The sequence below is a fragment of the Triturus cristatus genome, chromosome 10, assembly GCF_964204655.1.
Source record: "Triturus cristatus chromosome 10, aTriCri1.1, whole genome shotgun sequence".
Lineage (NCBI taxonomy): Eukaryota > Metazoa > Chordata > Amphibia > Caudata > Salamandridae > Triturus > Triturus cristatus.
Genome location: NC_140593.1, coordinates 651,372,191 through 651,385,476, shown reverse-complemented (window position 1 = coordinate 651,385,476; position 13,286 = coordinate 651,372,191). Strand labels below are relative to the sequence as shown.

Here is a 13,286-nt window from a genome sequence, read left to right as displayed (position 1 = left end):
TTGGGACTTTGCACTAGTTCCCTTGGGGCAGTTAGTTTGTATACATTTTTATTAGGATAAAGTTTAGCCATTTGGTCAACTGTGCATTTGATTTTGTCCATCGTGATTTAATTGCACAATTACATGTCAGCTGTGGATTGTGCAAATGAGGCCACTACCTTTTGTAAGGGGTACCAAAGGGTGACATATTGTTGGAAAAGTAAGGCAAGAAGATGGATCCTGGTGGCACCTTTCTGGGCAGGGGACATCATTAGATTGATGATAGCCAAATATTTAAATTTGGGGTCTGTCTTGCAGAAAGAAGAAGCCTTAGTTGAGCAGTTTTGGTGTTGAAACAGAAATGTGTGATTATGGTGTCAAAGACAGATAATGAGCTAAGCAGAACAAGGTAAGCAATCACTGCTTGAGTCATGGATCACCAGCATTTTATGTAATGTGACTTCTGACATGTTTTCAGTGCTGGTTAGTTGGTTGAAACCGGATTAGCAGTTGTTCAGGGACTGAGTGCTATGTGACATTTTGAATGATTGCATTTTCAGGATAGTTACCAGGTATTGGGCACTTGATTGAAACTGTTAAAATCTCAGGATAGAGATGCATATTATCTGTGTTGATCCACTGTTTTTGTTTTTGATGCATGGGTATGTGATGTCGTTCTGTGAAATATTCATCTCCTCTGCAATCCTCAATCAGAAAGGGACTATGACCTCAGGTTGACTGAAAACACCCACACTCCTGGTGGAGGGCCTCTATGTACACTGATCCCTGAAGTAAAGCAGAGAACCCTACTTCCATATCCGTATGGTTGAAAAATGCCTTTTAACAGGAAGGTTTAAATTACATGTGCTTCTAGGGCTATTGTAGGGTTTATTGGAAGGAGGTGGTGAAGCAATAGTTGTTTAAGGATCGCATGCGTAAATGTAATCTGTAGATGTAGTTTTTGTTGAGAGGGTGTTTCCACAGCAAAGCATGTGTATATTCGGGACTTCATTTGAAAACATGTACCAAGGTAACACCGAGTGGTTTATTCTCTTTTGCAGAACAAGGAAGCCTCAAATCCTTTTAATGATGATGAAATTGAAAGGCTTAATGTGGAAGCTCTGGCTAAGAAGTTTGAAGAGAAGTATGTAAGTGTTGTCCATGGATTCGCATGTTAAGTCTGCAAGGCATTTAAAAGAGAACTCTGTGTGCCACAATTGTTATCACTTTCTTCCTTCCTTCCTTTTGTGTGTTGTGTCGTTAGTAATATCTTTTTTAAGTGCTTGCAACACGTACAAAACTTGTCTTAGTACATTTACTGCTATGCATGAATTTTAATTCAAACCAGTGCATGCCTCGGTACACAAAATTATCAAAATCATTTACAGCAGCATTTTAAAGTGCCTAGAATAGGATCCACTCAGAATGCAAGAGAATAGTTCAGTTTAGTGTCTTTGATAAGCTTTTATGGGTTCCATAAATATATTGTTGCCACTTGCCAGATGTGTAATCTCACTTTTAACTGATGTAGAGAGACTGGGGAATCTAACGGCAGTATGAACAATTAAGTTACTTTCAAATTGATAAACCACCTGTGATTTTTAGTTTCTCATGGCTCCCTGTAGACTCCTTCAGGTGGTCAGTACCATTCAACAGTTGAGAGTTAGAATCTCAGAACATGTTAGCGTGATCGGAAGAGAACATGATAGGTACTTTGTGACTCTTCATTTAAAGGAAAGTCATAACAGTGAGTTTACGATAATTAGGTTTTGCATGAATTTTGTATCTTACCAGATCATCCACTTGGGAGGAAAGGTAAGTGCAAATTATGTCAATTACAATCGTAACTTTATTTTGAACTGATAAACCTTATGGGCTTAATCTGGGTGATCATCTCCATTCTTTGAGGTGACTAAAGTGCGGTTTGTCTCCAGGAACTGAATTTGGGCAGGGTCTCCTAGTGATCTGTGATCATATCAAAACTTGTAATTCCTCAATCTTTATCGTGGTATTGACTGGGGTATTTATTTTATCTTTTGTAGTTCTTCTCACAATTTATGGTCTACATAAACTTTAATTTATGGAATATGGTATTTTCCCTATACCAGTGTAGTATAAAATATTCATTCATATTGTTTGAAGCTCCTTACCCATTGATTTCGGGGATATTTTATGAATAGATTGATTTTGCAGTTTTTACAAGATATCTGTTACCTTTGCTACATCAAGGAAAGTGTTAATCTGGCTATACATTTGAAACTATTGAACCTCGATGTGCAAAATATGTTGCTTATGCTGGTATAGCTAACGCTTGATTGTTATTAAATAAAATTAGTCCTTTTTGGGAGGGCCTGGCCAGCAGCTCGTGGATTATTATTGGCTCCACTCAGCTCTCCACCAACAACCCCAGCACAATTCATCCTGAGCCTGTGGCGGGTTTTGAGTTCCCTAAACGTAGTGCGGAAACTAAACATAGGCTGTGGAGCCTGATAATATCGCAAGGCTTGGTGAGAAATGCCGAGGAGAAGCAGATCGTTGGCAGAGACTGCCATGAAACCATGGGCAAAATAGCGGGTGTGTCAACCTTAAGCATTCAGAGACTGCCCTCTATAGTGGGTCCATGGACTAACAGCAAGTCACACACATTGAAGAGGATATTAAGCACCACCCAACTTCAAACTGGGGTCACTTATACAGAATACTGATGTAAAACAGTTTGTGACCACAACCCCCTTTTGTTATACTAATTGCATAAATTCCCACTTTAAAAAACCCATTGTGATGAAATCGGCCCGGAGCCCCACTACTTACCTTGTACTTGTCCCTGAAACCGGATCTCCGACTCTCGATGCCCCTGGAACACCTATGCTACAAAGAGAAAAAGGATTCCAGGAGGGAAAACTCAAACAACACTAACAAAGGGCTGCCATGTTTTTGGACAGAAGGGCGGAGTTTCCATCAGTGAGGGCAAATCCAGAAGGGGAGGAGAAAGAGAAAAGTATGCAACAGCAGGATGGACGAAAGGCTAGGAGGATACTGGAAAGAAGATGGAGAAACCACAGAGCGACCCAGTGAGAAGCCATCAAAGTGGAACCAATGTGTTGGGAGACGCTGTTGGCCTGGACGAGATTCCTGACTCCTGGAGTGAGGAGTGGTGGACACTGCCGGAGGATGCTGGCGAGCCGCTGCAACTCAGGAGAGTTGCGGTATAGCGGGTGAGTGTCGTAGGGGAAGATTTGTGTGATTGTTTAGGAGGGGGAGGAGGGAATTGAGGTAGGTTTGAGCTCAGAGGGTCACTTTGTTGTTTTGCGCTGACTGGGAAGTCTACAAATGTCCTAGAGGTTATATTGGCACACCGGGCATTGCATGGTTTAGATATTGGCACGCCGCATCTTGCCTTATAAAAATGCGGGCACAAATCATTGGAAGACATGAGACCTTGATTCTAGATGATGTTAACCTGGCTTAAATCCTTAGCCCTTAAAAGAAGGGGAGGAGGTCTGAGGCCTGCAGGAAAAAGGTTGATTTCGGGCTAAATATTCCCAAACCAAATAGGTGCATGCTGTCCTCGTCCCAAGGCACAACCCTCACTAAATAAAAACCTCCCCCAGCTGTAAAGGCACTTTTGGAAAGTGGATTAAGTAGGGACAAATGTAGGTCTGCCACTGGCAATAAGGCCACTAACACAGTATAGGGCTCAAAATAGGTCTTAGAAAATTATTCCCATGCTCAACCCTTGGTAGCTTGGCTGTGAGCAGGCAGGCTAAACTTCAAAGACAGGTATGTAAAGCATTTAAAAACACCAATTCAGTAAATAATGAAGCCACAATGCATAATAAAAATCCAACACCAATTTATAAAAATAGGAAATATTTTTATCTTTAAAAGATATGAATTATTAAAGATTTATCACTTCATAGCACTTAGAAACTTATAACACCATATTGGGACATCTGGTCGCAATAGACCGGCTCAAAGTCAAAGTTTCAGGCTGACCGCGATGGAGCCTTGAGCGGCTACCACTCGCGGCACGTCCCGGTCCCAGTTTTAACCTTCGGACATAGAAACATTTCTAGAGCTTTTTCTTGCGGGGTCCTTCAATGCTCTTCACCAGGCCGGATTCGTTGAGGGTTCGCCGGCCCAAATTTCTTCTACTCCCGGTCAAACTCTAGAAGTCGTACCTAGGGAGCTTTTAGCGGGACGAACCTTGATGGCTTGGCCGGCTCGTAGTTGAAGGCAGGCGGCTTGGCTGGCCAGGTTGAGTCGGTTCCCCCATGGAGCATTTTTTCAAAGTTGCACCAAAGTTCTCCAAGCTTCTGGAATTTCTTACTGAAGTTCCCTAAAGGGTCCAAAAGTGTCTCAAACTCACTCCAAGGGTCTGGAAGCTTCAAGACGGTCCTTGAAAGTTGAGGACTTCAGTTCCCACAATCCACTTGGACAAAACCTTTACAAATCCACTGGTAGTTCTCCAGGTTGAGGATCCTTAGTGGTGATGTTCCAGGGGAGCTCTGTTAACCTGTAGCTTGCAGGGAGTCCACTCTTTAGTTATTTTACTTCAAGGTAATCCACAGGGCTGTAGTTTCAGCTGGTGCAGTCTTCAGAGGGAAGGCCTTAGAATTTCCACCCCAACTTCTCAGCATGGCAACGTCTTGCTTTCTCAAGTTTCAAGCAACAGATCTGAGAGACTCTGCCCCTCTTAGATACCTATTCCAAGTTCTCTGGGTTAAGCAGGAGGTCACTGCTGACCAATGGGAGCAGGGCAACTCCCCAGTAATATGACCGTATCCTGTAGAGTGTGGCATTATTTTGTCCCAGAGTGCACCAAATCCTCCAAATTCATAATGGCTGATTTTCCAGCAGGGAGGTAAGAGCTAGCTAAACACACCCCTAGGATGGCTACTTTCTATAAACTCTCCCCCTTGCATCTGTGCATTCCTTCAATAAGCCTAGCTCTGGCTTTTGGGTCAAAAGAGTGAAGCTGCAAATGACACTGAGGCCTCCCCTTCTCTTTGAAGACCATGGTTTACGACTCCTCCCCTTGCTCTGGCATTCCTGTGTAGCAGCACACTGCCCTCCCAGCAGAGCTGGTTAAACCCAGGGGCACGTTTTCACCTCTTCAAGGCAGCCTGGCTAATCCACTTAACTCTGACCAATTAGGACAGACCACTGGAAGGCTGAATCTGAACTTACAAACAAGAAAGTCTTATACCTTTTAGGAGAAATTCAACAATATCATATTGTTGGATTTATCACTACCATTCTTTGAATGGACGTTCTATCATTCTCCTATCAGGAGTTATTAGTTAATGACCTATTGCGATGTTAACCTATGTGGCATGGGATTTGCAATGGGAATAAAGACTTGGGCCATTTTTCCAGCACTAGGGCTTATAAAAACATATTTTATAAGTACTTGGCTTATATCTACAGGGCCCCCACCCCAGGAACATCTAAGGGAGACTTTGGGGGTTCTGAATCTGTAGAAATAGTGCAGATCCTCCCTCCACAGTGCTCCTAGCATCAAAGTCGAATTTGTGCAGCACTTTATCAGAGTGCGCGGAGTGAAATGTGAAATTTCACTTAACCCAGGGCATTTTATAAGGAACTCCCTTATAAAAACCTGACCCTCCACCCCTGGGACACCTAGGGGAGACCCTGGGGGTTCTTAATATGCCAAAACATTGTAGGTTATCAATGTCTAAGTGCCCCAAAGTCTGGGCACAATTTAATTTTTTTTTAAAATTTCCGCCACCCAGGGCTACTTTTAAACTGACCTCAGGCTTCAGCAGTGCACACATGCAAGTGCAGAAAATGGCTGCTGGCCTCTAAACTGCCATTCCCTATTGTGAACTAACGATTTCTAGGTAGTTTTAATCCTCCTGCCCTATTATTTATTGGGGGCTGATAGGGTATGTCATGTCAATCACAGGGGTACCCCATACCATAGTGTACACTAGTGTATGTAGGTATTTTCACTGTATTCTAAATATGTCTCTTTCAGCATAGCACTAGCCCTAGGCCTGGTTAGGCAGAGGCCAGGGTCAGTCAGAGTCAGTTACCACCAGTACCATTCAGCAAAACGTTGGGGGGTGCCCAGGGCACAGGATGACTTTGCAACAGGCACACATACAGATGTGGGTGGTGACGGATAGAAAGGAGCATTTCCTAGCACACACTTACCACTATTTTCTCATTTCTTTGAGACTCTGGGTGGCACCATCATGAGAGGAAGATCCCAAGGAAGAAAAGAAGACAAAGACAGGACTGATTAAAGACTTGTCACCTGCTACCTTCTGGCCCAACAAATTCTTTACACAAAATATAAAATAAACAGCAGCATTCAGAACTATGTTCTGCCTCCACATGTATATATCTGCCTAGCCCTTCCACAGGTGGTGTCAGAAGTGGGATCTGGCGATCTGGAGGCTGTGGTCAACAAAATGGCAGAGAGTCAAGAAAAACTAGTGGAGATCGTGGAAATATTCCTAGCCGTAACGACTGAAGATAGAGAAACCCTCCACAAAGCATTACCAGGCCAGACCCAGGAAACAGCTGTTGGAAAGCTCGCTGATGTTTTGGGACAGCAAAGAGGCAGTACGGCCTCACCCTCTGTTGTATTACAGAAGTATGTTGGAGGAGAGGATCCTGACTCCTTTGTCAATAACTTTAAGCGCATGACTCAGACTGCAGCCTGGCCCCCAATTAAGTGGCAACAGTATTTAGGCCCATTGTTATCCATCGACCTCCAGGCTGCTAACTCCCAAGGAACCACTGCCTATTGTAAAATTAAGAGAAGTAGCCTCGAACGATTGGGGGTAGACGAGGAGACCTACCAGATTAAACTGCGACCAATCACAGAAGGACCACAAGCCCCATATTATTGCATCAAAGTAAGACGGATCAGTGGTTAAAACCCCTCACTGCCTCAAAAGAAGACACTCTGGAGAAAATATATTTGGAACAGTTCCTCACCTCCCTTCACCCCTATACAGAAGTGGGTCTGTCAGCATGCTCAACCAACCATAGAAAAGCAGTAGACAGAAGGAGTGCTTTTCTAACCCTCTAGGTCTGCAATGTTTCCTGTTTGGCGGTTTTGGCCAGATTGCTTTTTTTTTTGCCACCGAAGGAAGAACCCATATATATAGGAATGGTTAGGACTCTGTATTGCTCTCCCTCGGAAGCTAGACCTCCCTATCATTGTCACCTATCTGTGAATAGTAAACCCGTTACCACCCTCTCGCATACAGGGTGTCTGCAGAGTGTGATGTGCCCTCAGAGGGTATAACCCATACCACCGGGTCCGTGGCCATCCAGTGTGTTGATGGAGATAACAAGAGGTATTAAACACCACACCGACCCTGTGATTGCTCTGAGGGTAGGATTTATACCACAGCTGCCAGAACAATTCATTGTAGAAAATGATTATCCCCATTAAGAAACCCTGGTTCAGCAAACCTGGAAGGAGAGGGATGTGTGGTGGGGAACCGCACCCTTTTTCCAGGCCGAAGACCATGAGTGACCCTCATCAAAAACCCAAAAAGCAGAGGGCAAAGATGAGAAGAAAGCACCACCAAATGTATTGCCTGCATATACTAATGAATCTATCTGGAAGGCAGATCAGAACTTCCAGGCTACTCAATGAGAAGAACCCACGTTTTGTGAAGCTTAGAATAATGCTTCTGAACAAGAAGACGTCGCCGACGCAGGTCCCCAGTTTTTCCTAAAAGTAGGGTTGGTGTACTGGAAGGGAGGGAAAGCCCAACCACCTCAACTGTTAGTACCCGTGCCTTTTTATGAAAAAGTTGTGTTCTTAACTCATAGGCATATATATTAGGGGCACATGAGTACTGAGAAGACTGAGAAAACCATCCAAAATAAATTCTACTGGCCAGGGATCTACCATTAAGTAAACAAAATACTGTAGAGAGTGTCCCATATGTCAGAGAAACAGCTGATGCCTTCCCAGTAAAGTCCCCCTCATGCCCTTACCTGTTATAGAAGAACCATTCATGAGAGTAGGCATGGACATAATAGGCCTTCTTCTTCCCTCCAGTAATGGTTGCCGATAAGCCTTGGTTCTTGTTGATTATGCCACTCTCTTTCCTGAGGCTGTGGCATTACAACAATCCAACACCACACACATAGCAAAGGTATGATCAACATCTTTTCAAGGGTGGGATTCCCGAGGGAGAGCCTAACGGATCAAGGGACCCCCTTCACATCTCAACTCATCTAAACTATTGCAGCAGGAATGCCAGCAGTTGGGGATCAAACAAATCCATTCTGCAGCATATCACCTGCAAATTGATGGGCTTGTTGAGCGATATTATGCAACGTTGAAGAGTACCCTAAAAACAAATTGCTAGATCTTGAAGCAAGGAATTGGGAAGACGTGTTGCTCCTTGCCTTGTTTGCCATTAGATGCAAAGAACAGAAACGTACGGCGTTTTCATCATTTGAGTTTCTCTACGGTTGGCAGCCACATTCCCTATTGGACATGGCCCAGGAAGGGTGGGAGAAAGAGAAGGACAGGGCTAAACCCCTAATAGAGTATGTAGCTAACCTCAAGACACATCTGGGGCACATCAGGAGTATACTTAAAACCATTATGGAACAGGCATAACTGTCCCAAAAGAACCAGTATGGCAAAAATGCGAAGGAAAGGCCTTTCAACGTAGGGGATCCCATCCTCTTAATGATGACCTCTTCCAACCATAAACTGTTAGGACAATGGCAGGGCCCCTATGTGATCACAGAAAAGGTGACTCCTGTTACTTACCGTATTGAATTAGATTCCAACAAAAATAACCCAAATCTATCACATTAATCTCCTGAAAAATTGGGAAGGCCCTATACCCGTGATGTTATGGTTGTTCAGAGAAGACACACCCTTATATATGCAGAGCATAGATTCCGATCTCCCTGCTAAAGCAGGAGTTGGCCCCACGACTCCAACCCCTTCAGGGGGTATTCTCCCTGTTACCGGGCATTACCGTCCTGTTGGTACACCCCATTAATACTCCCCCAGGGAAGAAGGTGTGATTGAGACCATATCGCATACCTGAAGCCAGAAGAGACACCATTGAACAGGAAGTGAAGCAAATGTTACAAATGGGTGTCATTGAACTGTCCATTAGTAAATGGAATTCCCGGATTGTACTGGTACTGAAACCAGATGGGTCGGTAAGGTTTTGCATTGATTTCAGAGAAGTGAATAAAATATCACAATTTGACACTTATCCGCTCCTGAGAGTAGATGAAATGGTAAAGAGATTGGGAGAAGCTAAGTACATCACTTTTCTGGATCTCTGTAAGGGTTACTGGCAAGTACCCCTTAGGAAAAAGGACCAGGAAAAGACAGCCTTTTCCACCACAGGGTGTTTGTATCACTTTACCGTATTGCCTTTCGTGCTTCACGAGGCCCCAGCAACATTCCAGCACATTATAAACACTGAACTTAAGCCCGACAAACAATATTCTGTTTCCTACATAGACAACATTATCATATATAGTTCTTTGTCGGAGCAAAATCTAGAGCTTCTACAGGCCACTATACAATCCATGGGTACAAGTGGGTTGAAGATCAACCCTGCAAAGAGCCACTTAGCGGGCCAGGAAGATAAAATGCTTTTTTTTTTTTGGGGGGGGGGGGGGGGGGGGGGGGAGGCCATATACGTCTCCAAGCGGAGGAAGCAGCAGCAATTCCAGTGTTACCTTACCCAGAAACAAAAGAGATCTCTGTGCCTTTAAGATCTCCTTGGGTACCATAGACGATTCATTCGATGCTTCTCACAGCTAGCGGCCCCCTTAACGGATTTGCTAAACAAATTCACAGAAACCAACCTAGAGCCCTCTTCGGAAGTCCTGAAGGCCTTCCATGCTCTGAAGCAGACCCTCCTCTCCGAGCTGGTTCTAATCAGCCCTGAATCTACCAACCCTCTCATTTTACAAACAGATGCATCAGAAATGGGTCTAGGGGCCCTGCTGTCACAAACAGGTTGTTAAGCGGAGGAACTTTCCATTGTATATGTCAGCAGGAAACTGTTCCCCAGAGAGAAGAACTATGCAGTAGTGGAAAAAGAAGCAATAGCCATCAGATGGGCCTTAGAAACACTGCGTTACTATCTAGAAGGTCGAGAATTTACCCTCTTTACGAATCATGCCTCTCTTGAGTGGATGGCCCACAGCAAAGGCAATTATGAACGGGTAATTCGTTGGTTTTTAGCCTTACAGCCATTCTGCCTCCAGACCTTTCACAGGAAAGGAAGTGAGCAGGTGAATGCAGACTTTTTGTCTAGATATCCCCAGGAACTGTTTCTTACTAGTCGGAAAGTAAGGGAAGGAAATAGGCCCTGAGCTCCCCTATTTACCTCGTACTTGTCCCCGAATTGCACCGCTGACTCCAAACACCGCTGGAGCCACCTATAATGGAAAGAGAAAAGTATTACAGCAGAGAAAACACAAGCAATACTATCATGTCATGTTTTTGGATAGAGGTGCAGAGTTTCCATCAGCGAGGGCAAATTTTGAAAAGGAGGAGAAAAGCATGCCACAGCAGGACAGACAAAAAAGTGAGGAGGAAACCGGAAAAGAAGAAGACGGAGAAACCACGGAGCGACCCAGTGAGAAGCCATTGAGTGCAACCAACTTGTTGGGAGACGCCGCTGAGTGTCAGAGGGGAGTGTTTGTGTGATTGTTTGGGAGGGGGAGGAGGGACAGGTCAAGATGTGGGATTGAGCTCAGGGAGGCACTTTGCTGTACTGCGCCGGCTGGGAAGTCTACAAATGTCCCAGGGATAATATTGGCCCACCAGGCTTTGCATGGTTCAGATATTGTTCACCGGTAAAAGGTGGGCACAAATCATTCGGAGTAATGAGACCTTGATTTCAGGTGAATTTAACCTGGCTTGAATCCTTAGCCCTGAAAAGAAAGGGAGGAGGTCTGAGGCCTGCAGGAACAGGGCTGATTGTGGGCCAAATCTTCCTAAACCAAATAGGTGCATGCTGCCCTCGTTCCCTGGCACAACCCTCTTTAAACAAAAACCTACCCCAGCTGTAAAAGCACACATAAGGGTGTGGTGATGGATAGAAAAGAAAGGAACATATCTTAGCATGCACTTACTACTATTTTCCCATTTCTTTGAGATTCCGGGTGGTGCCATCCTGAGTGGAGGATCCTGTAAAAGAAAAGAAGACAGGACTGATTAATGAACTGTTCATCTGCTACCTTTTGTCCCAACAAATTCTTTACGCAAAATGCAAAATAAACAACATCGTTCAGAACTATATTCAGCACCCGCGTTTATAAATATATGAGCAGCCCTCCCATACCCATTCATTGGTTGAATGGGAGGACTTTAAGGTGGTGATTGAGAGTCTTTGTATAAAAAACAACATTAGAAAAAAAGGCAGGTATTTGGGCGAAATGTGGGCAAACAGGAGTAAAAGCTAAGAAAGCTAGAGAGGCAGATACCCAGGGATCACTCAAAACTTGACAGCCTGGTGACAGAGAGGGGATGCCTTGCTCACCTTCTGGAAGGCTTGTACTATAAAGAACGTCAAGTTAGATTCCACAAGAGCAATAAGGCAGAGAGGCTCCTGGCAAGGTTGTCTAGAATGGAGGTGAAGTCACTCTTTATGAATATACACACACAAAAGGGAGATATGGTGCGCTCACAAACAAATAATTTAGGTGATCACTCTTAATCCGATTTATATAAAACAAAGTACACTACTATTGAGAGTTATATGGAAAAATACATGAAACAGGCAGGGTGGGATATATTACTACATTATGTACCTGAAGAGTCAGAAACAGAAATATCAGAAGTTGAAATTAAAGCCACAGTTAAAACTATAGCCATGCAGGACACCTGCTGTAATAGCCTGGCTGTTGAATTCTACTCCACATTTTAAATGGGCTAGAATCAATACCTGCAGAGATATATCTCATAAGAAAGACTCCTCGCTCCAAAAGATTGCAAGGCTCTCATAGTGTCCCTCCCCAAGCTTAGATGCGATGTCGCTGACAGGGCGGCATACTGCCCCGTAGCGATCTTAAACATCAGTTGAAAAATCTTGAGTAAGAGTTGGCTAACGGACTTATCTTGTTGCTCTCCCGGTTAGTTGATCTGGCTCAGAATGGTTTATCCTAAAGCGTAATAGATATCCCTGAATATTAGACAACTGTCCCAAATTCTGAATGGGTAAATTGAATCACGAGCAGTGATCTTTTTTTTTTTTTCACAACATATTTTATCGAAGTTTAGTACCATATGAACCGGGAGGACCCGGACAGGATGAAATGCATCTTTACCTATTAGGATAAAGCAGTAATTTCGGATCTCCAACCATCTAAGGCAGTCGTATATACATAGAAGAAAAAGGAACTAAAGAAAACAGTGTAAAACATTGTGCATCCACACATTGTGTCCCCCACCGTATTCCGCCCCCCCCCACACCGCCTTTAGTTAGAAACATTGATTGGCCTAGTATCATTCAGTTCTCGCCCATATGACATTATCTCATCGTCTTGTCGTTGGCCCATTGTGGTATGCTGTTCCAGTGATAGGCCTCTAGTGATCATATTTTTGAACTTCAAAAAAGCATTTGACAAGTTTAGCTGAGGTGCCTGCTCCCTGGACTGAAGCAGCAGGGCACTTGCTTAATTACATGGATAGTGCTGCTCTACTTTAACCCTGCTGCAGGGATTTGTATTGGGAATGTTATCTCCCAGTCATATGCAATTGAAAGGGGAACACAACAGGGGCGTCTGCAGTCTCCGCTGATTTTGGCCCTGGCAATGGAGCCGTTTGCAAATGTGTTACAGTCGGAAGGCAGGAACAGAGGCGTTCAAATTAACAATTGAATGCATGTAATTTCTCTCTACACTGACATGAAAGTCTGGGGCTGACGAAACAATAGCAGTATTGAAGAAATTTGGTGAAACCTCTGAGCTGAAAATCGACTGGAATAAATCAAGCATATTCCCAGTGCATTCTACTATGGATGAAAAAATGCTGCCCTTCTTCCTTGTTTAAATTGGAGACTGTCTGATTTCACAGTTTGGGAGTGTAGATGTATCACTCAGACCCAGACATATTAGAGGGAACTATTAGACCAGGGATGGTGGCTTTTGGGAGCAGTGTTACAATTTTGAATTCCGTACCTCTTACTCTAGTGGGGACAATCTGTTTAGGACAAGTGGTGGTCCTCACACTCCTTTTATATTATTTTGCTAATTTACCGATCTTCCTAGCAAAGACCATGTTTGTGATCTAGGACACAATAATATTGTCCTTAATATGG

The 13,286-nt window shown here is 43.9% G+C and overlaps 1 protein-coding gene across 5 annotated transcripts in view; it reads left to right on the top strand.

The window, feature by feature from the left end:
* Nucleotides 1-13,286, top strand: part of UBN1 (ubinuclein 1) — a 1,063,877-nt gene that overhangs the window by 206,065 nt on the left and 844,526 nt on the right. For all 5 annotated transcript variants that reach the window (XM_085632215.1, XM_085632217.1, XM_085632216.1 and 2 more), the window contains one exon: nt 1,041-1,127. In XM_085632215.1, coding sequence (XP_085488341.1) covers nt 1,041-1,127 — 87 coding nt within the window. The remainder of the gene's footprint in view (nt 1-1,040; nt 1,128-13,286) is intronic.